Source organism: Chaetodon trifascialis, chromosome 8 (assembly GCF_039877785.1).
Source record: "Chaetodon trifascialis isolate fChaTrf1 chromosome 8, fChaTrf1.hap1, whole genome shotgun sequence".
In the NCBI taxonomy this organism is placed as follows: domain Eukaryota; kingdom Metazoa; phylum Chordata; class Actinopteri; order Chaetodontiformes; family Chaetodontidae; genus Chaetodon; species Chaetodon trifascialis.
The window spans coordinates 26,117,098-26,145,007 of NC_092063.1; the positions used below are offsets into that span (position 1 = coordinate 26,117,098).

The following is a 27,910-nucleotide window of genomic DNA, read 5'->3' on the forward strand; positions in this document are numbered from 1 at the left end:
TTCGTGTGAAAAGCCTCAATCATGTGGTCCGATCCCTGTTTAGTGTGGAACATTTGATGCACAAGCACAGGAAGAATTTGTGCATGTTTTCATAGACATCATCTGATGAATACTACTTGAGGTGTGCGTGGTGTAATAGGAAGATGACGAGAAGCAGCCTGGAGGGAAATGAAAGCAAATAAGAAAAGGAGGGAGGGGGAAGAGAGAGCACCACAGAGACATGAGCAAAGCTGTTCGGTGAGAGCAGGAGGAGAAAGGCAAGATGAGGAGAGGAGTAGCAGAGCAGGTGCAGGAGACAACCATGAGATCCAAGCTGTGAAGGCGAGGAGGAAGCGGTAACGTTCAGCAGGAGGGATGCTGCTCACACTGCTTTTCTACCTTCGAGTCAAAGGTAGGGGATCTGGGGTCAGCATGGATGATTCTGTCACTGGGATTCAGATGATGTCAGGCCATCTGAGATCTGTGCAGCAATACTGTAGACAGTCAACCTGAGAGCATGTCAGACTCATAAGAGATATTGCATGAAGTGAATTGAGGTGAACTGGTTTGCCCTTTTTCCAGCATTGACATAATTAGTATTCACTCAGTGAAGGAAATAGGTTACTTCAATGAAATGTGTTTGTTGTTTTTAACATAATCATGAAAATGACTGGCATTGCTGTCTTGTTGTATGCACCCTATGGTTTAAATCCACACAGATCATGAACTAGATCCATTTTCCACAAGGTCAGACTCCACAGTAACAGACTTGTCTTTCACCCTCACATCTGCAGCTGCATCTAAATTGAAGATCCTCTGTATTTCCTTGATGGGAGCATGTGAGTCTGTCCTCTGTCAGCTGCATACTGTCAGCCCTCACAACTTGTGCCTGTTGGTTCTGCTCAGTACCATGAGAGCTGCTGATTGGGATCTATGTAACCTATTTAAAATCCTCGGTCTATCTGTCTCCTTGGGGAAGTGACTAGTAACAGTGTTGAGTGTGTGGCTTTTGTTAACCATTTTCAGCAGTCTGAAGCAACACTATACTTGGGTAGAAAATAGTCTGTGTATTGCTACTGTATTACATATTTTTATTACAATCATGCATTTATTTTTTTAACAACTCTCATAGAGTAAATTGGGTTTGAGAGCTCGATCATAGAACCAAGATTAAATACTGTATATACTGCACTTGATGTGTGTAGTACGAACTTATTTTGACTGGACTGCACCAAGACGGCATCAGCCCTATAAACACAAAGGTCTGTCCCCAACTTACTGAGTGATGAAGTTACACCATTGGTCAGATGAGTCTTGGAGACTCCTCATTAGCTGTTGTTCTTTCAAAGTGAACAGGCGGGAACAGTCCTCATTACGTCGTCAGTTGGCTTTTACAGTGGTTCTCCTCATTGACTGCCTCTCACTCCAAATCACTAAGAACGCACTGTTCCGCTCGTCTTGAATGGAAAGTATTGTTCTCACAACTGCAGTTCTAATGTTTGACTCAAACATAAGCTGTTTTCATCAGTGTATTTTCACATGCACTAGAAAAGGTTGGTGGAAATGGCAAGTAAAAAAACACCCCAGTTTCCAATATGAGTTTCTAAAATACCAATGACAATTTTTTTGAACGAGCAAGAAATCATCCTCAATTTGAATGTGATGTTTAAAAAACAAACAAACAAACAAAATCTTAACTCATGGTCAGTTTATTTAATTGTATTCAATTTAAACTTTTTAGAACCACAACCACATCTAATGGTCTCCATCAACGTATGAGTTTTGCTCACTTGTCATATTTGAGAGTTTTGACAAAAATCAAAACTCTCAAATGTCTTGTTTCTCTGACCAACAGTCGAAACACCCTAAAGAGATTCATTTACAGTAATATAAAATAGCTAAAAGCAGCTAATGAGTTCATTTATGGTCAACGTAGTCAAGAATTCATTTTCCATCAGTTGAGTAACTGATGATTATTAATTATTATTTATTATATTCTAATTATTTATAATTATTTCACCTTAACAGTAAACAACACAAGTAGCTGGTTTTCAATAGAAAGGGCAACAAAAATATTGTAGGTTTAAAATCAAGAGATTACCTCAGAAACAGGGCCATAGCAAAGGTTTTAGAAACGCTGAGGTCATGAACCCACAGCACAGAGGAGTCTCAGAGTCTGGGTAGTCTGTGTTGTGGGTGGAAATCAGAGACATACTGTAGTAAGTCTCAAAAATCTTTTACTATTTACCTTTGTCATATTTCATGTATTTACTCAACTGGTCAGTGGTATTGTTTTTCTTGAAACCTGAACATCCAAATGCTGTCTCAAATTCTTCTCAGCACTGTTAGTGGGAAATACTAAATGCTTTCTACATTTTTGTTGGCATAAAATTCTTACTGTAGAATGTAAACTCCTTGATTTCCAAAAATGTGGTGGATGTAGGCTTAAAAATGTGAAGATTGGTTTGGTTTTCTCTGTTTCAAAATGGAATAACTTTGGAAAGAAAAGAATTTGTCATTCTTTCTGACATGCTATTGACTAAATCACTTTTGAAAAAAGTCAATAGATGAATCAGTAAAAATAATTGTTAGTTGCATTGCTAAAATACCTGCATGTAGAAATGTACACACAGACTAAAGGGGCAAAGAACAGTGTAAAAATCAACAGATAGAAAAAAGAACTGAATATAAAATCATTTGTGGCCTTGTTTGGAAATCCAAACAATATATCAGATATTTCTCGTATTTATTTATGGTTGATTGTCACTTACGGTAGACTGGAGGGTATTAAACCACTCCACTTGTCAAGTTGACATGAGAGGGACAGACAGAAGTATTTTGTCTCCACATTCAGCCAGATAAATGAACAACCAGTGAAAGACTGACTTCTCATAGCCATCACATAATTTCCTCCTCTCTCATTGCAGTCTGGCATGAACATGGATGAATTATCTGGAGACTGACGTACACTGCTCAATAGATGGTTGATAAGCCTCCCTTTTCTCAGATTTTATTGGATGAACTCAGCGTGCTCTCTGTGGTCTTTGTTTCTGATTTCCAAACTGGAACAGCATGGTGGCTGCTCAGCAAGCTTTGCCATTTTTCTCCTAAACTATCCAAACTCACAGGCAGAACTGTGCTTACTTTTTCTTAAATTCAGTGTTCAACAGTTTTTAATGTAGGTTGGCATTTTCATTGAAATGTTCAGTGGTCTGATTGAGTTCTCGAAATATTTTGGAACAAAAAATGAGATTTGTGGAAAGCAGCCAGGTTTTTTTTGAGGCTGGTAGAATTCTGGTAAAAGCAATTCTAGTTGTTTTCATTTAGTCAATTTAATGTTTTTTGTGTGAGTCCCTGCATGTTTCATGCACACATGAGGAAGTACAGGTTAGATAACTGCAGCTGTTGCATAGATGCTCCAGCTGATTATATAACTGCACTGATGAGACTGGCTTTCCCAAATCAATGCACAGCTTTTACTTAGTGTCTATGTGTGTGTTTAGAGTAGATGAGTACGAACAAAAATTGCTGCTTTCTGCCTTTGGCAACTCTGGCAGCACCAGGCTGTTAAACTAAAATGCAAGGTAATTTAGGACATGATCAATTGGTGACCCTGGCACAGGCCTGACAATACACACACACACACACACACACACACACACACACACACACACACACACACACACACACACACACACACACACACACACACACACACACACACACACACACACACACACACACAGATGGAATGAAAGTGAATATGCTGACTGAATGCTAAGCTTGCCACAAACCTTTAATATAGTTTCTATAAATGCTTATGTTTGCAAAGACCATGTCCTAGATTTTCTTTGGTGTATAGGCCTAAATTTTTCATGATCAGGTCACACTGTGCTAAAGTCTACTTCATTCAGTCGACTTCTTGCCTTCCTGTAAAAACAAGGTTTACAGCACTCTGAGGAATTCCAAACCTACAGAACAATGTTATGCTTCTATAAGTATTTAAAGAATGGCGTATTCAAAACCAGTCCCCTATAAATCCTTCAGAGAAGCAAGAAGGTCGTGGCCACATCACAGAAGACACATTGATGTCTGATTATATGAGAGCCTTTATGGTCTTAGAAAAACCTTGAGCTGTTTCAAGTGTTGTTGTTGGAGGCAGTGTTTAGATCAAATACCTGAACATATGAGTGTAAGGAGATTAGTAAAGGAGGTGTCACTTTAATACTTGCATGTAATATTGTAGTTAAACTACAGTGTTATTTTAGAGCAGACAATAGAGTCACATTATAATGATCATGCAAACATACAGTGTGGTATAATGACCAGAGACAAGGGAATTAACAGACAGATAAAGTCTGTGCTGTGAAGATGGCAAATATGAAGACAGAAAGCATTGCTGTAGTGTTTGAGTGAAGAACTACACGAGGATCTTCAGTAGTGGCCCACTTTAACTAATGTGGGTTAACACCAGGAAATTAAAAACACATAATGATTTTAAAGAGAAGGGTTCTGGAGCTTGCAGAGGGAAGAACAAAACACATTTTCAGTCTGGATGCAGATTCATCAGTAAATACAATAATATCCAGTATTGTCATGCGTCATTGTATTCAAGTTTGACAAATAGTGAAACAGCATTTGAGAAACGTCGTGCTGATCAGAGGAAATGTGAGATGCAGTAGGGATTCCCTGGACTGTATGTAGAGTCGGTTGTTGTACACTTTGTTGTGCACTACTGCATCACACATTTCCTCTGATCAGCACGACGTTTCTCACAAAGTTAGTGCATATTAGCATTTCTCGTTTCTCTTAGTTGATATTGGACTCAATGTCCACTTTAATGGAAAAACTGATTCCACATGTTGCCGAGCTTGTTACAGTTTGTGTTCTCATCCACACCTCCGCTTTCAGTGGTCTCATATGGATGTGGACGTAACATGGTGATAAATCTGTTGCCATGGTGTCACCCAGAGCGGCTGACTCATCAAACTGTGACACCGACTCTACATACAGTCCAGGGAATCCCACGTCTGCCTCCTACACTCACCCCTCCAGAAAACCCCTATGGTCTTAAATCCAGAACAAATTTCAGTAATCCCATCTTTTAAATTGGATGTCTTTTGTAATTTTATTAATTCAGTCAGAGTCAGACTAACAAAATTAGTCATGCCACTATTGAGCATCCCCTATCACAGAGGTCTCATGGCTGTCGCAGTGATGCCTCTCAGCTTCTTTGGAAGCCTGTAATAACCTTGACTGCTTGCTGTATATAATGGCCCTTAACAATTGGCAGCAGGAACAGCGTGTCCAGAAAATAGCTTGACACTTTGCAAAAGTTGACAGGTTCTTCATACCCTGATAGGAACATTTATAGACCCTTCATTGAGAAATGTGTGCAGTCACACACTGCTGATTGCTGCTGATTCCTCAAGAACTCATTGAAAGCATGCATTTTGTTCCCAGTCTTGAGGCCTTGTGCTTTCTTTCTTCTTTTTTTTGTTATTGGGTATTTTAGGGAGGGTGCACGTGTTGGTAGCAACTTGTGTGTTGCTACTTTGCTGTGAGTGAGAAGAACAATGTCTGGAAATGAGTCAAGCTTTCATAAATGTCCTGTCCTGGAGAGATTTGGTAGTACCACCCTGTTCTCCTGTGACACAGTTCCCCTTATCAGCCACAGTATAACACCAGCAGGCCGTCTACTCTTCTTTATACCTTCCATGGACAAAATGGCAGGACTTCAAATATTGGCCTTTGCATCTGGAGGTGTAGTATTGTGTTTGCATTCGTCATCTGAGAAACTGTTTCACTTGTCTGCTTTGTTCATTTAGTCTATGCCTTTCTTACTCTTATTCTGGCACCTAAGCAGAAAAATAGGGCAATGCAACACTTATTGTTCTCCAGAGGGGGATGTTGTAACAGGTCAGCTCTTTGAAGGTCTGTTAGTCAAGTGCAAGTGGTGTGTTGCAAGCACATGTTGGAGGCAGCTGTGTTTCTGCTTCACATCATCTTCAGGCTGTGAGGACACTCCTTGCAAGATGTATCTAAGAACTGATCCAACCCCCTGATCCAGAAATTGTTTTTTAATTGATGCAGTAAGGAATAACATGTGCTGTAACCAGAGGGGATTCAAAAGGGTGTCATTGTCTGTGTTGGAATTGATAATCCGATTATCATGGGTAAAACATGAAAGAATAGATGAGGCCAGGGCTGTTGTGGTTGACATTGACCGACTTTTGAGTCAGTATTGTGATGAGTATGAGTATCATGATGAGTCACAGTGCGACAGCAGGAACTGATTTTGAAGAGAGTTTAGGGGTCATCATATAATCCCTCTTTGTTTCTTTGTGCTCATATTCCCGTTAACCTCAGATTTAACATTACCTGCGCTTTGCTGCATGCCTTTGGCTCTATATATAGTACTTCTGTCACTTCCCTACAGCAGCACTCTTCCTCACTTGAATTTAATTTGGTGTGTGAGTTCACACTTCACACACACACCAACCTCATCTGAAGCTGTGTTCCTGGCACACCCGAGGCCATGAGTGAAGTCGAGCTATTGTTATTTAAAACTTGGTTTGTTCTTTGAAGCTACAGTTGTTTGTGGTAAATGTGAAGCCTGCTTTAGCTCAGGCTTCAAAGAAAGCACAAGTGGTCTTCACAAATTCATCGACATCAGACAAGATCTCAATATTTAATCATTCTCAGTGCTTCACTTTCAAAAGAATACCCCGACTGTTAACGCAAACCTCAAGTTAAGTGAATTTTTATTCACAGTCAAAACACTGAATTTCAGCATGTGAACAGACATGCAGATTTGAATAATTCCCTTTTTATCATTTATCATCTTTTATCGCCTCTAGCTTTGATCACGGCATGCATTCGCTGTGGCATTGTTTCGACAAGCTTCTGCAGTGTCACAAGATTTATTTTTGTCCAGTGTCGCATTAATTTTTCACCAAATCTTGTATTGATGATGGGAGAGTCAGACCACTACGCAAAGCCTTCTCCAGCACATCCCAAAAGATTCTCAATGGGGTTAAGGTCTGGACTATGTGGTGGCCAATCCATGTGTGAAAATGATGTCTCATGCTCCCTCAACCACTCTTTCATAAGGTGAGCCTGATGAATCCTGGCATTGTCATCTTGGAATATGCCTGTGCCATCAGGGAAGAAAAAATCCATCGATGGAATAACCTGGTCACTCATGTAGTCGGCTGACCTCATTCTTTGCGCACATAATGTTGCTGAACCCAGACCTGACCAACTGCAGCAACCCCAGATCATAGCACTGCCCCCACAGGCATGTACAGTAGGCACTAGGCATGATGGGTGCATCACTTCATCTGTTATATCCAAGTGGCGACTTTTTTTTTTGGCCAGGCAGTGTATATTTAGAAGACCTGTAGGACCCAGCAGGACCAGACCCAACCTGATAGACTTGAACCCGGCCAGACTCAGGTTCCGGGTCGCGTCTCAGCTGCTAGTCACAACATGGACGTGTGAAGATTCAACTCTTTGGTTTGAGCAACTTAACACCCTGTTTCCTCCTAAGTGTACCTCCCTTCAAAAACTCAAAATTATGTTAAAAGCCTGACCCCTGTCTCTGCAAGTTTTCATCACTTAATACAAGAGCTTGTCTCCTCTAATTTTTTCTGGAGACTCCCTGTACCAACAGAGCAAGAGCTGCTCAACTTTACTTCCCTCAATCGTGTAAATAATTGTTTTTCTTTGGATTGATGTTGTTTTTATTAAAAAGTATTCATCTATTTCCAAAATTTTAAGCAAAATTATAGTCAGTTTGCAGTCAGTTTACATATAGTACGAAAAAAGATTATACACTTGTTATGTAGGCTATGTTGATCTTAGTTGATTTCTGCTTATTATATTATCAAACTGTTAATTTTACTGTCTACATAAGACCATTATTTTGGCATGCATTTTTAATTTATAACCAAGTTTACAATATCACATCACATCACATCACATCACATCACATCACATCACATCACATCATGTTCTGTTTCACATTATTATCTTATCTTTAATGTCACAATCCAAATCATATCCATAACGTTAACTACTCCTATGGAACGCAGAGCAAAGTTTTGGAGAGCAGGCATTTGGAGAACAGCAATGTGAGGTGCAGACTGCTTTGTAATTAAGGATTTGAAATTCACTCGTCATTTGTGCTGATTAATGGGGCTCAGCGGGTGGACATGCCACTCCACTCGAAACATCTCCAAATGCAGAGTAGGGCACAGATTCATCTTATTTCTGATTTTCTGTCAATTGAAACTTCAAACTGCCTTAATATCGATGTAGGAAAAAAACAATAGTTGATCATCCATTCAGTTGTCCTTCAACTGCCAATTGGCACACGCCTAGTGCGACTTTTACTGTGTGTAGCACTGTACAGGAACTCCAACCAACCAATGGCAGGGTTGGTTGGATTTCCTGAGGAGACTTTTAAGCGTTGTTTAGCTTGTGTGAGACACCCTGATGTGGGCCACTGTAGATCGAACATGTGCTACGAGAGATGTTTATGCTCAAACACATTTCCATGTCAGGTTTTCTCTTCATCACTATGAATTGTTCAGGACAAACTGCTGACAGGCAGATTTTACTTTGTCCGGTGCTGGCCGCTCTGCAGCAGCAACAAGGTACTCCTTCACTAAATCTCTTCACCACAAAACTTGGCTTCATAACACAGTCTCTATCAGAATGTGGTCTGTGAAAACTGGTTGTTGGGAATCCAAACTCTGCTTAAGACCATTAACTTTATCCAAGTCCATATGTCCTTGCAGCTCATCCAGTTTGGCAGTTTGGCTGCCTAAAAACTGCACAATGTAGTATTAAATGCTAACGTTACTTACTGCAACTTATGCACCCGTCTCTTCATCTCCACAGCTTCAGTTCGGTCGGGGCGGCTCCTCCAGAGCGAGCAGTCTGGCTTTTATCACGGCCAGTCTCCTCGCCAATTGCGCGATTAGCTGCGTTAGCAGCCGAGACAATCCACTGAAGGCGCTCAGCAGTCTCTTCTCTAAATTGTTTGGACTTTCTGGATATGATCACTCCGCAGCCAGGCCGTCCACTCGTCGCAGAGGAGTGTCTTCTGGGCTGAACTGAAGACGACGTCCGGCCATTGCATGAACAGAGTTGAAGTTTAGCAGGACCCGAAACGTAGCTTTTCTGATCCAAACTCCATTCGCGTTCACAGATGCGCCGAGGTCGTTTTCTGCCAACGTCATTGCGTCAGAGGAGGCGTCCAATCATATGCGAGGTCGCGCTCGGGGAATTTCTAGCGAGACAATTTTTGTTGCGTAGAAAGAAAAACATGCTGTGATTTTGCTAGGTATTTTAATTTTCTAGTTTTGTACCCGCACATTTTAGAAAACATGTAAACTTCTTTAAACTGACATCATCGAAAATTAAAAAAAGAAAAGTTACTTTGGTGTGTTCCCTTTTTATTCCTACTTAAAGAATAATCAGTGGACTTACTCTGCTGGAATTTTGCAAGCTAATCACACAAGCATTGTTCATCTGGTGTTGTGGTGGCAAAATGCGAAAAATTGTGACGTGTCTAAGAACTGTAGATGCTTTCATTTTCACAATTTGATTTAGTGGATTTAAGTGGAAAATGAAAGGCTTTTGAGGGTCAGGACACTTATCCTGTATGTAACCTATAAAATTATTTAAACACAATTTTAAATCCTCATGAAAAAGAAAAAATCTTTGTCTGTATTCTGTAGGCACAGAACACACACACACACACACACACACACACACACACACACATTTTGTGTTTATATCACTTGTGGGGACATTACATAGACTTACATTCATTTCCTGGAGCCTTACCCTAACCCTAACCATAACCATAACCACTATTTGCCTGTTCCTAACCCTATATCTAACCTAACCTTACCTAACCCATAACCCTATCCTCAGTCTGCACCCTAAAATTTAATGATTTACATTAAATTAAACACACACACACACACACACACACACACACACACACACACACACACACACACACACACACACACACACAATCCCAATTTGCGTTTGTATAGCTTGCAGCATTTCCATTTGTATTTTAACACCTCATGGTCACAGGGGCTGAGAGAGAACTTCTACGGCAATTTACAGTGATGATAATTGACGGAAATACTACTTTTCATGCAGTGTTTGTTGCTGTAATGACTCTTGAGATTAGCTTTTGTCATCACTGCTAGCTCGTTCCCACAAACTAACTGCCTTTACGTCCAACAACTACAAAAAAAAGTTTGTCCATTTCTCTTGGAGAGCACAACATTCTGTATCTGCTTTTGTTTTTCTGACAGACACCATGATGCTTTGATTTGATGTCAACTTAATATGTTGTGCTCAGGGACCACTCAGAAGAAGGTGTTAATTTACTATTTGATATGATTAGGGCTGCAACTAACGACTATTTTAATAGTCGACTAGTCACCGACTATTGAAACGATTAGTCGACTAATCGGATAATTATTAATTTTTTTTTAAATTTAGCATGAAGTTGATTTAATTATGTGGCAAATGATAATAAACACAAGAAAGATGGGTACAATGAAAAATACATCTTTTATTGAACATACTGCGGATTCGTACAAAAATTAAATAAAAATGTCCTGTCTAAAACCAATTAGGCACAGTGCTCAGTCAGTAGAGACATAAATCCATAAATAAATAAACCTCTGTCTTTTTTTGTCTGTTTTTAGGGACAGGCAAATAAATAAATAATAAATAATAAATTAAAATCAAGTAAACATTTTTTTTTTCCTGTAAACCAAGAACAGGCTCATTAGCAGCAGTAGAACAGTAAATAAAACAAATATTATGTGCATTTTGTGAAGTACATTCAGTGGTCAACTGCACAGTCTGTTGCAAAAGAACTTTACAATTCTTTCTCAACAGTCTGAAATCTAACGGTTTTAACAACTGACGTTTGTAGATACACGGCTGAAAATAAGCATTCAGAGTTGTCCATATTCAAGTTGTAAACATGGACTGAGTGATATAACCTGGACACAAACCTGTCATGGTGGACAAACCAGGTTTAAAATCAACATGAGGCTCAGGCTATGTCGTTCAGTTTATTCATACTAAGAAAAGTCAGCATATCAACATGGTCTCGTGTGAGACTTGCTCTCTTCTGGGAGCGGATAAAAACCGTATTAGCTTGAATGTTACTTTAATCTTACCGAGGCGAGTCAGACTCCGGTTCGTTCAACTGCCCGACGTGCTTTCTCTTTAAATGTTCGTGCATCACCGAGGTACTGCCATGATACGCAAGGTCTGCTTTGCAAACCTTGAAAGTAGTCTTTTTATTCGCCGTATCCAGGCTAAAATGCTCCCAAACTTTAGAAGTTTTGGTACGCGTACCTGTTGACACTGCCATTTCCGTATGTTACCGCTCAGAGACAGAGACGCTATTGCGCATGATCGACTCTCGGCAGAGATTATAATCAAGTGAGATGCCTCACTCTGTTGGAAAAACGCGTCTGGCGACAATAGTCGACAATGGAATTCATTGTCAACTATTTCTGTTATCGATTTTTGTCGACAACGTCGACTAATCGTTGCAGCCCTAGATATGATTTTCTTTATCACAGATAAAAGTAATTGCTTTTTGCATTTCTGAATTGCTTTGTGGCCGCATCAAACGGTCTCTCAGGCTGTATATGGCCTGGAGATGGCAAGGAGGTTCCTCACCCCTGCTCTAAATAGACAAGATTATTAATGGAATGTTCACCACTATATGGCAGCCAAATATAGATTTAAGAGGAAAACACTGAGTCATGTATTTAAACTTCTGTGTAACCACTCATCTATTCATAAACACTCTGAGCTAAGTGTTGCAATTTACCACTTTTGCAAAAACATCTGCTGCAGTTAATTATTCAATCACATACAGTGTATTTAGCATCTGATGTGGGCACTGAGAAATGTAAATGTGTGCAGCTACACCTTCCTTCCCCTCCAACTCCCCCACTCTTCCACTAGTATGGGCATGGGGCACAAAATACTGGGTAACTATGGAAACACACCATAGTGATCCTCCAAGGCAGGCAGCACTTTCCTTTAGAGGCCTTGAGTTAACAGGATTAGGGGGAATTCACAGACGAGTCCCCAAAGAGCACAGCCTCTTTGTGTCTCCCATCTGCTCATTTCACTCTGATCTCTACTGCCCTGAATCAGACAGAGTGATCAAAAGGTAGCAGAATCACAAAAACATTCACCCCAATGCAAAAAATAGGCAGAATGTATAGGTATAGCGTGTGCATTCAAGACAACAGGGGCCTCTGTGGTAATGTTAGGTATTGCGATTGTGTTGCTCCTTCATCCTCAGTGAGTACATGTACCATGTGTCTGGTACTATGATTAAATCTCTCAGTGATGGCCTCTTTGCATACAGAGATGAACACAATTTAAAAGTTGGCTGGGACCAGACTCTGCTCATCAGTATTGCCAAAAAAGGCAACATATAATATCAGTATTGTACTTTCTAGGCAAAAAGAAAGAAAGAAGAACAGATTCTTAGATCAAACATTGACTATGCAAAGTCCCCTATTAAAACCATCTAGAACAAGAGTTCACCCCAGGGCATGAAAATTTAACGGCTCTGTTTCCATTCCTCATGACGTGAACAGCAAATCTGTTTCACTGTATGTTGAACAGGATTCTGCAAAATGGTAGAATCAGCTTTCAGAGAAGAACAAGGGGAAATTTGTTAAGATTCACTTTTATTTTCAGACAATGACATCCTCACTGCTAACTAATAATAGCTGGTATATCGTGGGCTGTGGCTACCATAGCAACAGAGGCAAAAAATGAGTGAGTGGAGGAGGACATCACAGCCGCACCCAACATCGTATCAACCAACCAGACTGGAAAACCAGTACAGACATGGGGCGCTACTGGGAGCGCAGCTAGTGAATAATTAGTGGGAGTCAGGAGGGCAACGCCTGATGTGGCTCAGCCAACCAGTTCACATCATGCTATGGTTATTTTTTGTAGCAAACAGCATAAGGCAACACATTTAAAATGACTGATACTTTTTTGATTTGTATAGCAGCGGATTTATCAGTCAACACCTAAAACTGGATTAAGTGTTGCTGCTTTTGCATATGAACAACACCGTGACCTTTCAAAGCACTGCACCAACTTGGAAAGTCAAACTATTCAGCCTGTGTAAAGGACGAGGAGGCGCTCTGCAAACTCTGAGAAAACCGAGATGATGTCATCAGTTATCTCAGCTTGGGCTTTACATTTTTATCAGAAAGTCTGTGGTCCAAACTGAGGGTGTGGCCGATGAAAGATATGGACATTTACCAGGCAAAGAGGGTCTGATGAAAGATGCTATTATATAGGGTTGCTTTGTGATAGCATTTAAAGGTCAGGATATCTCCATGTTTGCATCACTGGTTTTGACCTTTATTTGCAGGTTACTTGCAGGTCTCCAAACTTTATGAAACAGCCTTGAGAAAACTGGACAACTAAACTTTCCTTGTAGACGCAGTACAATCACAATCGTTCAGATGGGTTCAGATGGAGCTAATGGTGTCCAGGGACAAATGTCTCATGTGAATCAGAGCTAGAGCTAGAGCTTCCCATAAAAAAACATTGTTCTATAGTAATTTTTTTTTATCAAACTCTAGCACATGCATCATATGCATCAAATCTATTAATGTGTCGTCATAGTGCGTTACTCATCTCCTCTTGATGTCCACTACCTTTTACTGTGGGTGTACATCAAATTAAAATGTTTTCTTTTTAAGCTACATCTAATGTAACACCCTGAAATCAGCATGTCCTACTGCTAATAGAAATGTAATGGCTGCCTATAATACTTGTTGAGTGATCATTTCATATGCTGAATGTAGATCTTATCTGCACACTGGGATAGAACTGGACCATGACTAAGTAATATGAACAATAGACATGATGCATGGTGGTTATACAAATTGTAATTGTGTTCATCATACCCTTTGTGACAGCCCCTGGACTTGACAGATTGGATTGTGGGCCAGCGTATTTGGTTGGCAGAACCGGAGAGTTTGTCCCAGAAACGCACTCAAAGATATACTATGCAGGAGTTGGCAGTTACCTTTTGTATCATTTAAGTTAACCGCCGGCACACGACCAACAGAAAACAGGCCAAGTCTGCGTCGCTCTTCATCCCCTTCCTCTTTTTCAGTGCTCACCAGCGGATGAAAACAAATTTCAGATTAACTCTGGTTTTGGAAGGAAATTTTTCTGGGGGGTGACACACCCACTGCCCAAAGGTTGCAGAACTTTTAGTTCACTGGTTGTTAAACTGTCCTCATGTGAATTATATGGGATTCAAAATGACAATTTAAGCAAATTTGGATCTGTAAGCCATTGATACTGTTGTATAATGTAATTCTAGCTCTATAATTTGAAGTAGCAGGAGACATATTGCTGAACAATGCAGTAGTTGACCTAAAAATTCCATAAGAGATTGTATTTGATTTGTTGACTGCAACACCTTTGGCTGCTCAAATGTTAAAAATGCAATGTTGTAAAAACATGGCTTCTAATTGTATATGGATTCACTCTATCCTTCATTAATCATAAATGGAGCTTGTGTATCTGGCAAGAACAGCTTACAATACAAGCCACTCTTCAGATCACCTGGACTCAGTGAATGAAAACGTGTTTCTCAAAGTGGGAGATGCATAACATTAAACTGGCTGTCATAGACTGTGCGCTCGGTACTTCCTCTCACTTCAGGATTTGAACCTTGCACCACTGGGCTGAAAAAAGCAAACATGAGGCGAAACCCAGGGAACAGAAGAACATCCAGAATGCTTTGTAAACTCATGGTCACTCTGAGCCTTTCTTAAAACCCAGACTAGGTCCAAAGAAAACACCAGACCATGCAGAAACTAGAGCACCACCCCAAACAGAACCACATTCAATCTCTATCCACGCACACGGGATGAGTGTGGTATCAGAGGATTTGTTTCAAGTACAACATTCTGATATTTTTAACCTGGTAACAAAATGATCAGTGCAGAAATGTCAGTGCAGTGGAATGCAGTGAGGAGTGTGCACCTTGACAAAAACTAAACAACCCTGTTACAAAAAATGTATTGGCTGACCTGCGCGAACATTATATTTTAGTACCTTCCAAAAACAATACAAATGACTATTACAACTGCTGATGATGTTATAGCAACATACTGTGACTGTATATACATAACATAGCACATTGATATTTGATCCATGTTTCTCAATATTGTTAATGAGGTTTAAATGAGAATTGTCAGGTTCTTAATCATCTCTTTGTGTCTGCTAGGTGTCTTTCAGCAGGCCAAAATCAATCCCAGTAAACCTTTTGATAGAGTGCAGAGAAAGGTTGTTTGATGTGAGGACAGAACCTCCCAGTTTTAGCACACTGCTAGGCGCATGTTTATGCCCTGCAGTTTATTAATAGCTGACTACATGATCTTATTATAAATAGCTACACCTTCATGGTCTCATCTGAATAAAAGACACCAATGAGTCGATTCATCACCAGGAGTACAAGAAAAGCAGGGATAGAGGAAGAAGCAAGGAGAGAGGGAGGAAGATGAAGGGAGAAGGTGAAAGACGAGAGTAAACTGGTGAGGGAGGGAGTGGAGAAGGAGGCAGGCACTTTGGGTGTGTGTGTGTGTGTGTGTGTGTGTGTGTGTGTGTGTGTGTGTGTGTGTGTGTGTGTGTATATACTGTGTGTGAGCATGCGTATACATCCTAGAGAAACCTGATGGTTGTCTTCCCCTCACTTGAACTCAGACTTCACATGAAGGACGAGCCTCAGGACCTCAGCTTTCACTCTTTTCTATTACTACATCTCTTCCCCTCCTCTCCATCTTTCTCCTCTGTAGTTGAGCGTACCTCCATCCCCCTCCCCATTAGTCCCTCACCATGCTGCTACTCTACAACTGTTTCCTCTCTCTCCTAGAATCGATCTATCGCCGTGGGGCCAGAAGATGGAGGAAACTCTACCGAGTCAACGGACACCTCTTCCAGGCCAAGCGCTTTAACAGGGTGAGTGTCTTCAAACCTCAATAATACCCACTCCCAACTGGGGAGTACATGCACTAATGCCTGAACAATGCTTCAGTCAGTTTAGTTAATTGAGTCTGTCTTCAGTGGGAATACTGGAATTATGACAGACTTGGTGTCACAGGGACATAGGACATTTTTATAATTATATTAGACCAGTGCTTTATAATAAGGTGAAGTTTGGTTTGAAGAGTTTTCAAGATATTTGAGTGCTTACTGCAGTTAGAATTAATACAAACAATTAACTTTTTCACTCTGAATTTTGCTTTTGCTGATTCAAAGTGTGAAAACAGGCTTCCATATTCGGTAAAGCAGCTGTGATGAAAAGAAAATAGGGTTGGAGAATGAAAGTTTGTTCTTGACCCTCGAAACATATAAAAATCTTCACTGAGGATTGACGTACTTGCCTTTTCTGGAGTTTTCAACCTCATCTCATGGTCTTCATGAGCAGATAATGTAAACTTTTTCTGCTCATGATGTCTGTGAGATGCAGATGTAAAAAGATAGTAACTGGAATTTAATTTAAGATTTCTGGTGAAAAATTCTTTCGTATTTACCATGGTTTGCTGAATTCCTTTTCTAGGAATTAAAGTAGGGCCATAGTTCTCCCCTCACAGTTTAGTAGGTTCAGTGTTCTTTTCCAATACAGGGTTTGGTCCCATCACATAGCTACACTTAATGTTCCCCTTTTTATAAGCCATAATCAGAATGGAAGTGTTTTAGAAATTCTTATTTTTTTCCTGTTGATAGGATTGGACATGTGACATATAATTTAAGAAACTAAAACAACACTTGTACTGTCAAATTTAACACACTTTTAGACTTTCTGAGTGCCCGTAGATGTCCTCTGGGTCATCCTGTCCTTTTGCACTGTGTGTTTAGTAGCATCTGTTCCAGGCTGTCGATGATCATTCCCTGTCCAGGAAACAGTCAGTTACTTTTATTTAATAAAGTACTCATAAGCATATTTTTTACCCTACCCACACCTCTAGTTTGTGTATCTAAATCTGTGCAGTGTGTGAGTGGATTTCTGTGTGAAGAACACAGTACAGTACGTCAACAAACATACTGCCGCTAGATCATATATGACAGGTAATCAAGTCACCGCTCCAGCTAAGCTATCTGGATATTGATGCATAATTTATGGTGTCCTAGTTGTGGCTTGTTTACGCACACCCACAAAGACACACACACACACACACACACACACACACACACACACACACACACACACACACACACACACACACACACACACACACACACACACACACAGGTACATGAATGCACATGTGGGTTTTCATCATCTGCCTGCCAAGATGTTAAAGAGCTCCAGCTGCTCGTCCTGAAACACGACTTTCTTACTCTGTAATGCACAATGGCCACTCTGGGCTGCAGAAGAAGAAGGATCTTAATGCTATTTCACTCAGGCCTCAAGTACCTAATGTGTTTTCTCTGAAGGGGAAGAAGGAAGATCAGGTTCTACTGCTGCTATAACAAGGCTGAATCTTTACCTGTGTGTTGTAGCCTCCCCTTTTGTGAAGTATATTATCTTTAGCCAGATCATATTATGCAAAGGTATGACATTTATGACATTCCTTTATACAGTAATTCAACACTTACACAATTAATTAATTCCAGACAGCTGGTGACACACTTGTAAGTTTTCAAAGACAGCAGGACAGTACAGATTTATTCCAGTCGTCCCTTGTTCAAAAAGCATTTTTTTTGCAACATAACAATTCTTGGTGAAAATGTTTTTGTGTGTTTGAAATAAGATGCAAAAGTACTGCTTTGCACCATTCGCTTTAAATTAATAATAAGACTTTACTATTTAAGTTATAAAAATAAATGTGTTTCATCTTCACTACTGTCACTGTTACCATTTTCCTTGTAAGTAAATGAATTCTTAGTATGAAACATGTCCCATGGGTGCTGATGGCTCAGCAGTAAGTGGATAAGCTATAAGCTTTGTGCATTGTCATCTTGCTGAATCAGCACTTTCCTTCAGCATCTACTCCTTGATGTGGTCATTACAACTGATACACTGTATCAGTACATATTGGTGTACAGCTGAACATTAGCACTTGCAGCGAAAGCATTCATCATAATGGCTGCTCTGTTACTTTATGCTGCTTCGATGTCCTCGTTCCTGTTTAGCTGATCATTTTCAACACTGTCTCCTATAAAATATGTAGAAATACTATATATTTTACCAAATATTTTGAGTAATTCTTGCCTGGTTTACACTTTCTGGCAAAGTTTTTTCCAAGTCGGAATGTTTGACATTTGCACAGAGGTTTGGTGTAAACTTTGACACTGGAGACCAAAGTTTGCAGGGCTAGCTGTTTCCTTCTGCTTCCAGCCTTGTGCCAAGCTAAGCTAACTCCAATTTTGTGCTTAACACACAGACATGAGATTGACATTCATCATGTCATGTCAAAGAAAGCCAATAAACTTTTTTCCCAAATTGTTGAACAGTTTCTATAAAGGAAAGAGGTTGGCTTTGGTTAAATGTTGAAATGTTAAAAGTCATTCCATCCAATTTCGTGCTCTATGTCAGTATTGACTTTTTCAGTATTTGATAAAGAGCGCCATCTTTCCATAACCTTAACCAAGTGCTTTGAGTTGCTTTAACAGAACCACAAAAAAGTGAGTTTTTCAAAACAGTTCCAAGTTCCAAAATTTCAAAACAGGTCTGCTATTGCAAGTTTATAATACATTTTAGGAGACAGGGTTGTACTTTTTTTTACAACTCAGCAGTATCTCTCTCTCTATCTCTCTCTCTTTCTCTCTCTCTCTCTCTCTTTCCCTCTCTCTCTCTCTCTCTCTCTCTCTCTCTATATATATATATATATAGAGAGAGAGATATCTATCTATCTATCTATCTATCTATCTATCTATCTATCTATCTATCTATCTATCTATCTATCTATCTATCTATATATATATATATATATACACACACACACACACATATATAAAACCAGTTGGTATTCAGGCTGGAATTTCTGACTGTTGTTGCTATGCCAGATTCCAGGCTTCTGGTTGGTTCTCTGTGTTGTCCTCAGCATATAAATAAGCCAAGGAGAAGTAGGTCAGGTTTCTCCTCCCTACTCTCACTCCATCTCTCTCCTTCCTCTCACTTTCTACTCGTTTGTCTCCATCTCTCTCCATCCCGCCCCATTTCCCGGTGATGTTGCAGTGAAGAAAGCTGCTTGCGTGGATCCCTCCCATTAGACATAATGGGGTCTGTTTAGCCTCTGTCTCCCACGTGATGAAGCAGAATTCAGTCATCCTCGCTGGCTGTTTGCCAGGGAACATATTTATTTCTACTTCACCACTGACTAGAGGTGTTATCAGAATGAGAGGAAATGTGAGGTAGACACAGGCAAACAGTCTCCAGTAATCCTCAGGACACACATATTTTCCTTTGAATGATAGTTAGCAGAGGTTTAGAGATGCAGTTGGAGACACAGGACTGAATGTTTTGAATCCATTTGAGTGTTTGAAAATTATTAGTATTTAGCTGTATAGCTCTAGGACAGCAATGTTGGTTGGTCCTCCACTTTCTGAGACTGAATCTCAACAAATTTTCAATGGATTGAAATAACATTTTGTGTACGCCTTGGACCAGGAAGTCTTAAGATTTTGGTGATTCAGTCATTTAGTTTTGAGTGAAATATCTTCATAATTGAATGCATCTGGACAAAATTAGTTACTGTCATTGTCACCAGGTGATGAGTCCCAATGGCTTTGATAATCCTCAGATTTTTCATATCGTGCTAGATAGCACTGTGTCCAGTTTGTTCTGTCTTTAGTGCTAATTGGCAACTGTGAATATTTGGTAGATCTTGGAACTAATTTGCAGTCTCCTCGTCCATAGGATTCCATTACCATTACAAAACTGTGTTTAGTTGCTGTTTTTCATTTCCACTAAATACATCATTTATTTTACCAGCAACTGCCTGAAGTGAAATCTAAATGTAAAACGTCCCTGTGCATATTAGCATGGAAGGATCTATCTTGTGCAGTCATTTTGGTGAGGATTGTTGTTCCAGTGGTTTGAGGTACAGAGGCATTGCTTTAGGGCATTTTGATGTGACATTAGTTGTTTTTTTCATTAGAAACTCTAGCTGTTGCATGTGCCTCTGCATTCTGAGATTTTGGAAGGCCCCTTGCTATGTACTGACTGAAAGTCAAGTTGAATTGCATTTGGGCTGCCTACTTAAATGCTTAAAATTTGAGTGCTAGTTATAAAATGTAAGCATGCTAACACAATGAACTGAAATGGTGACTATGAACTATAACTGCTAAACATCAGCATGTTAGCATAGTCATTGTGAGCAATGTAGCATGCTGACATCAGAATTTTGCACAAATCACTACTGCACCCAAGTACAGACTGACAGAGATGCTAGCATGGCTGAAGACTCTTGGTCTTGTTATTTATTAAAACTATAATAACTGCATTGATAAAAGTTGCCACAGACTTTGACATAAATGGAATGAAAGATTCAGTGCAAGCCACAGAATATGGAATAGTATCTGTTTGCTCTCCACATGGGGGTTGATTAGTAGATGTTCATCAACTTTTAGTGTAAACATCGTACGTAGTAATTAGTACCTAGAGAGATTTATTATTATTTATTATCTCTCTGGCCCCACTCTTTTGTGTTAAAAAAAATGTGAGATCACAGTCCTTTCCAGTTGTTATTGGTGTTCCCCAGAGTTCTGTTTTGGCCCTCCTTTTATTTTTTGTTTACCATCTACCTTTTGGCTGTATTTTTAAGAAAGTCAGCATTCAGCTTCAGGGTTATGACACCCACTGTCTCCTCTGAGATCCTCATCTGTTATTCAACTCACTATACCACCACCCTTGTGATAACCATGGGGTCTAAAGCCCTCAGCCATTCTGCTCCATGACTTTGGAACTCTTTCCCACAATACATTCACAATCATAACTCTCTCTCCACTGGCATATCCTGTCTCAAAACACAACTTTTTAAATTAGTGCATTTGGCTGAATAATTTTAGTATAGGGCCAGATTTAGCCCTCAGGACACATGTGCTGAACTCAAGCAAATAGTGAGGAAGTCTGTGTGATGTTTAGCAAAGGGTGCGCATTATTGTCCTAGTTTTATGATTAATGTTGCTTGTCTTGTCTCTGACTCTGTGGATGCTTCATTGGATGCTGACAGTTATAATATGGTTGAACCTGGGTGCATTTTGGAGTATCCTGTGTATCACTACACAGATTGCTGCAGATGTCACTGGTCAGTTTGCTCTGATGAGTTTTCTTTGTCAGAGAAGGCACATCATTTCTCAGCATATTAGGCCAGTCAGTTTCCAGGCACTCATATGATCTGTAATGCTGTCTGCTGGGCTGCAGGGAGGACTGTCAATCGATTTAAGCCTTTCTCATCTACTCATCCCTTTATTCCCAAGCTGCAGGGCTCTGGACCTCCACAATCAGCCCCTCCCCATCACAAACATACCAAGAAGGATGCACTCCTTATCTGTCTGATCAGTCTGGCACCTACAGTAATGTGTAGTAGAGTACAGATGACAAAATGACATTCACTCAGATAGAATCATGTCCTTCATGATTGTCCTGGCTGATGGACTGTTCAGTTTGTTGTCAAAATGTGGTGAGGTGCCGGTCAGGCTGGAAGATTGCTGTGTTACATATCATGTCAAACAGAAGACTCTTGAAATGAAGACTGGAGTTAATAAATTCCCAGAGTAGAGCAGACTGGGATTCTGGGATTACATCTTTCTTGCAGCACTAAGCAGTAGGCAGATGTCCACAAAGGTCTCGGATGTCAGTGACAGACTCAGTTGCTCTGGTGCCAGGCCCATCAATTTAATGTACTTCATAGAGTTGAATGTTTTTCTGTGCCTTCAAATTTTATATATTTTTTTTTCTCTGTGGAAACTGGGATTTCTTTCCCTAAGTGAAGTTTGAATATCTTAGTATATTGTATTGTAATGCTTCTTAAGATTAAGAACAATTCCTGATGGGCATAGGGTCATTGTTTTTGGTATATTCTGGGGTAACTACTTTGCTAGTAATATTGAAGGAGAATCTAGTGTTGTTTTTTTTTAATTCAGAAACTATAGCTGTTGAATGTGCCTCTGCATTCTGAGATTTTGGAAAGCAACTTGCTAAGTACTAACTGAAAGTGATGTTGAATTTCTTGTCAATGCAATAGCGAGATTTGTCATTTCAAGAAATCCTTTATTGATGATCATTATTGGGTAATCACATATCTGTCTGGTTACATTAATGTTGACATGTACCAATGTCTATTGAGTAAAATACTGACTGTCTCCCAGTAACGCAGAATACCTTGGGCTTCCTGGTATCCTCTTTCAGACTCATCGATTTAACAAAGCATGTTAACTGGCAAAATAAGAGCTGTAGTTTCAGCAAACAGTTCAACCTTTTAACCTTTTAATCTTTGCTGTTTTGCAACAGTGTACAATTTGCTGTCTTAAAGTAACTTTTTACTCTTGGATATTTTTGTAAGAAACGAAGCATGTATAATTGTATGTAGTCATATAACAGCAACCAACAGATAGCATCTGCTGGAAGCTACAATGTCATTATCAGTGTCAAGTATCATTAACATTATGGATAGATGAGTGGTTAACAAAAGCAAAAATAAAAGAAACCTATGTCTCATCAACTTTGTAATCACTACATATTACAAGTAGAGATAGAGATACATCCAATTTTAGTTTTTAGGCTTGGTCTATAATTTTCAAGCCAATCCCAAGACATTGTGCTTCCTAGATTTTAAGCGGCTATTGGTATGGCCCTGTATGTCTAATTGTTTGTTAGTTGGTCAGCCCACCACTTGCATCCAGACTAAAGCATCTTAACAGCTAACAGTATATGGCTTGCCTTGAAATTGAGCATGAAGCCTAGAGAGTTTAGTGAATATATTTAAGGTCCCCAGAAATTGATTCCTGACGATTGTTGTAATCCCCTGGCTTTTTTCTCGAGCACCACCAGTGGCTTCAGTTTGTCCAGTATTTGGTTTATGATCAGTACATTCAAAACTGTTGACATTCCCATGAACCTTTGTATTTGTGATTAGAGATAGTTAGCAAATGTTAGCATGGTACCCTGCTAAACTGATATGGCGAACAGGGAAAGCGTTATACCTGCTAAATATTACAGTGTTGGACATTGTCACTGTAAGCATGTTAGCATGCTGATAAGAGCATTATGTCAAAACAAGTACAGCTTACTAGAGCTGCTAGCTTGCCTGTAGACTCATAGTATTTTTTGCAATGCTTATATATCTCTGATAAAAAAGAATCTGAAAAGATCCTGAGGGTAGAAGGGCACTGAGACTAGATGTCGTCTGTGGAATAAAAGGCATAACTAATAGTACTCCTTGGTGTTTTCTAGGCTGTCCGAAGCCTGACGCAGTGACAGCCATTGTCAAAAGTTCTCTGCTTATCTTGCTCTCAGGTTGTATGTGGTGTGTGGGGAAGAGAGCAGGGAACGAGGCAAAAGTGTGATTAATTCATAAATGTACGTGTTAACCTCTATGTAGAGTTAGATGAGGCAGACTGAAGGGATCCTTTGAAGTCTTGCTGAAGCATTTCCATGGCAACAGAGCACTGACTGGGGCTCTTTGTCTTTTACACTGTCAGCATGCACACCCTGTGAGGAGATGTTGTCGAAACACTGAAGCACACACACGCCGTCCTGTCAAGTGTTAAGTCTCCAATGAGATTTTTGGTGACAGATTTGTTCATGTCCAGGGACACTGAGCTGCAAACTAACCTTTGGTACTAGAGGGTGACCACCCAACCAGATCCTGATGAGACCCGTTGGGAGGGACAGGCTAGGTCAAATGATATTTGGGTTCGGGTAGGATGCAGTTATATCGGCTAGGCTAAACTACTTAACGTAATGCAGTCATCAGTGGTTAGCCCCTAATTTTATTATGTTTATAACTGCTGATGACATTATGTAAAGTGTGTATGCTAAGACTTTGTTTGGAAATTATTTCTTTTACATGAATTATAGGTAAAATAGAGACATACAAGGTGTTCAATTGTTGCACTTCCAATAAATAATTTAAATTAATTTATAAACTAATGTAATGTGGAGTCTTTTTGTCACAGCAGCTTAGTTGAATGTGCAGAAACGCAAAATTTCTCTACAGACAAACCTGCAATTCGGCATTAAGTAACCAATGACAAATACATGATGAATTCATTTTTACTTGGGTTTAAGTAGAGCAGTTATTTCAAGGAATTTCCTCTCAAAATCAACAACCCAGCACAATTATTCTGAGATAACTTAAATAAGAGCCTCAGAACTCTTTCCAATAATTCTTTCCAGTAAATTTCCAAGAAATTATTAGGCAATAATGCACACTTAAAGCATTACCAATGTTTTTGATACTTTAACTTGGAAATATAGACATGTTTTCAGCCCTCTTCATTCAAATCTGCACTAATCCATATTTTTATATTAAGGTAGATCAAATAACTATTTGTCATGTGAAAGGGATCATTCATAGTACCCACTAAGAAATATCAAACTCTGCAGTTCCCCTCAGCTCTATGGAGCTTTTTAACATCCTTCATGGCTTGCAACTTGACTATTTGGTTCAATCTCAGTGCTCTCATCAACCTCATTTGCAGCAGCAGCAAGCAGCTGTTTTCAGTGAAAAAGCTACAATAAACCCACTGTATACTACCTGCTCAGTGTGGAAAAGCAGACAGTTAGCTACCAACCAGTGAACATAGTGGTATTTTATCTTTCTGTGATCTGCTAGGAATGTGTTCATCCATGCAAAACTGTGTCGGCAGCCCCACTGCATTATCAGACTCCATCCAAATAAATGATGAGGCTATGGCTCAAGTCAGTCTGACTGTGAGTCTCCATGTACTGGGTGGCCAAAAAGTCAACTTATAATGAATGCTAATGTTGCTTTGTGTCTGCTGGTGTGTGAAAAGACACTAATCACATTCACCATATCAACTTTGCAAGGCAGCAATATGAGTATGAATATGAATTCATATTATCTTAATTATATTAGGATGTGAAGCGCATGTGATTTTTTAGCCTATTGTGAAACTCTGCCCCCGACAGGCCAAAAAGAAACCAAAAAAAAAAAAGACTTATCCAACAACAAGCCAAACTGCTCAATACATCAGTGAAAAATATCCAGATTCAAATAAGATCAGGAAAAGATCTAAAAACAAAGATCTAAAACAATGAATATAAGAGGGTAACTCTATACACTGTACATCTATCACATTCTACCATTGTATATTTATCAGTGCACCCTTTTAATTGATTCTTGATTTAACAAATTCTTTCTTCTGTCATTCAGCGTGTTGATTAAAGACTAACCCGTTACTGTATCCTGTCCTGTGTGTGTCCTCTAGAAAGCCGACTGTGGCCACTGTAGTGAAAGGATATGGGGGCTGGGCAGGCAGGGCTACAAGTGTATCAACTGCAAACTGCTGGTCCATAAGCGCTGTCACAAACTCATCCCTCAGACCTGCCAAAGGCTTATGGTGAGTATTTCATCATGTCCTCAGCAGCAAACAGCACAGTACCAGCCTGTCATATCCAATGCCAACACACTCTCAGCATTCTGGCAAACTCTGATATCAAGCTTACATGTTGTCAACATGAATGATGAGGATTACATTCCCTCACCAGGAGAGTGTTATGTGATAATAACAGTTTAACATGCCTTATATAGTATATACTGTTCAAGTTCATCTGAACAGAGTCAGGTTTATTGCCAAGTAGGTTTTCACATACAAGGAATTTCCCTTGGAATTTTGGTGCATAACAATGAAAACATAGCAAGTAGAAGATATTAAAAAGCAGCTAAAAAAGCAAGCACTGCAAGGCAAGAAGTATGAATTATAAAATGAACAATAAAATGTAGAAAATGTATTTATTTATTTTAATTTTAAAAATGAAATCTGTACAGTTGTGTGCAGGAATGTGCACAATATATACCAGGGAATCTGCATAAGTGTGTGTGTGTGCAGGTGGGGGTATGGGGGGCACAGTCTCCTGCTATGATGGAAGGGGTTGGACATAATGTTACCTGCTGAGGGTCCTGGAGGTGGACAGGTCCTGGACATACCCGTAATGTTGATGAGAGGCATAACTGCCTAGTTGATGTGTTTACTAAATTCACGTCCGGTACAGCGGGCAGTATAGAGAGCACTGGCTGTAACATCTATTAAAGAGTCATTCACTCAAGCTGTACCCACCAATAAAACAACAAGCGGAAGAAGAAGAAGAAGGATGAATACAAGATGGATTGCGAGAGGAGTACTTGCCAAAAAAACAAGAAGTTAATGCAAGTATCCCACTGTATGGGAGGGTCCTTACCTTAGCATACTTAATGACAGGGAGACATGACAAATTTGCATACTATAAGAGCCTCTAAGAGGTGCGGTGACATGGTCCGCCAATGACTGTATTTATACTATCTCTCCCATCCATTTTCATAATCACTCTTCTGCCAATCATCTCTGTTAGTAGTGTCTCCCAAGGTCACCACTGACTTCTAATGTACAGGTGATGAGTGCATGTCCTTTAAGTAATATGTAAATAAGGTAAGTGCTGAATTATATCCCTTTTCGTGTTTTTTGCATTTGGGCTGCTCACAACATTTCATTTTCAACCAGGTATTGGATTGTGATCACCTAACCATAATTACTTAATGTAGGAATTAGTTAACTCAATCCTTGTTGCCCTGATATTTTAAAAGGAAGTGGTTGCCTAGTGGTGATTTTTGGATTCAATGTGTGTATCCTTGTCTAAATATAAGGGGTATGTAGACAGTGGTAAGGGTGGTGGGAATGCCCATGGTAGGTTGCCAGAAAATTTTTCAAATCTCAGTGTTGACAGGTATGATCCTGGAGGGATGGCAGATTGCAGCATCACCTTTTCGGTGGACCAAATGATATTCTGCAGTCTGTCCTTCTCTTTGGCAGTGGCAGCTGTGCACCAGATGGTGATGTAGGAGGTGAGGATGGACTCGATAATGGTAGTGTAAAAGTGAGCCATCATTGACTTGGACTTGGACATTGACTTGGCAGGTTGAACTTTTTCCGCTGCTGCAGGAAATACATCCTCTGCTGTGCTTTCTTGCGAATGGACTGATGTTCAGCTCTCACTTGAGGTTCTGGGTGATGATGGCACCCATGAAGTTCAATGAACCCCACACTGTCAAATGGGAAGTCATCTAGGGTGATCGGGGTAGATGGGGTTGGAGCCTGGGCTCTTTCTGAAATCCACAACCATCACAACTGTCTTTAGAGTGTTGAGCTTCAAGTTGCTCTGACTGCACCAGGTCACCACATGGTCAATCTTCCACCTGCAGGAAGACTCATGTCCACCAGAGATGAGCTCATTAAGGGTGGTGTCATCTGCAATTTTCAAGAGCTTGACAGACTGATGACTGGAAATGCAGCTGAGAAGAGCGGAGGGAAAAGGACGCAGCCAGTGCTGACAGTCCAGGAGTTAGAGACTTCTTTCCTTAGCTTCACCTGCTGTTAGACAGGAAATCTGTGATCCACCTGCAGGTGGAGTCAGGCACACAGGGAGAGCTTGTCCTACACCAGAGCTGGGATGATCGAATTAATGGCAGAGGTCAAGTCCACAAACAGGATCATGGCATAGATTCCTGAAGAGTCCAGGTGCTGGAGGATGAAGTGGACATCCATGGTGAACTGCAAGGCTTCCAGGAGTGGGTGATGGTTTTCAGGTGGGACAGCACAAAACACTCAAACAACTTCATTACAACAGAGATAAGGGTAATGGGTG

At 40.0% G+C, this 27,910-nt stretch overlaps 1 protein-coding gene across 3 annotated transcripts in view; it reads left to right on the forward strand.

Moving 5' to 3' along the window:
- prkcz (protein kinase C, zeta) overlaps nucleotides 1-27,910 on the forward strand; it is a 144,578-nt gene that overhangs the window by 60,329 nt on the left and 56,339 nt on the right. For 2 of the 3 annotated variants that reach the window (XM_070969344.1, XM_070969346.1), the window contains 2 exons: nucleotides 15,974-16,059; nucleotides 25,501-25,632. In XM_070969344.1, the coding sequence (XP_070825445.1) occupies nucleotides 15,974-16,059; nucleotides 25,501-25,632 (218 nt within the window). Of the gene's footprint in view, nucleotides 1-44; nucleotides 392-15,973; nucleotides 16,060-25,500; nucleotides 25,633-27,910 lie in introns of those variants that run through there. The other variant, XM_070969345.1, reaches the window with a different exon arrangement.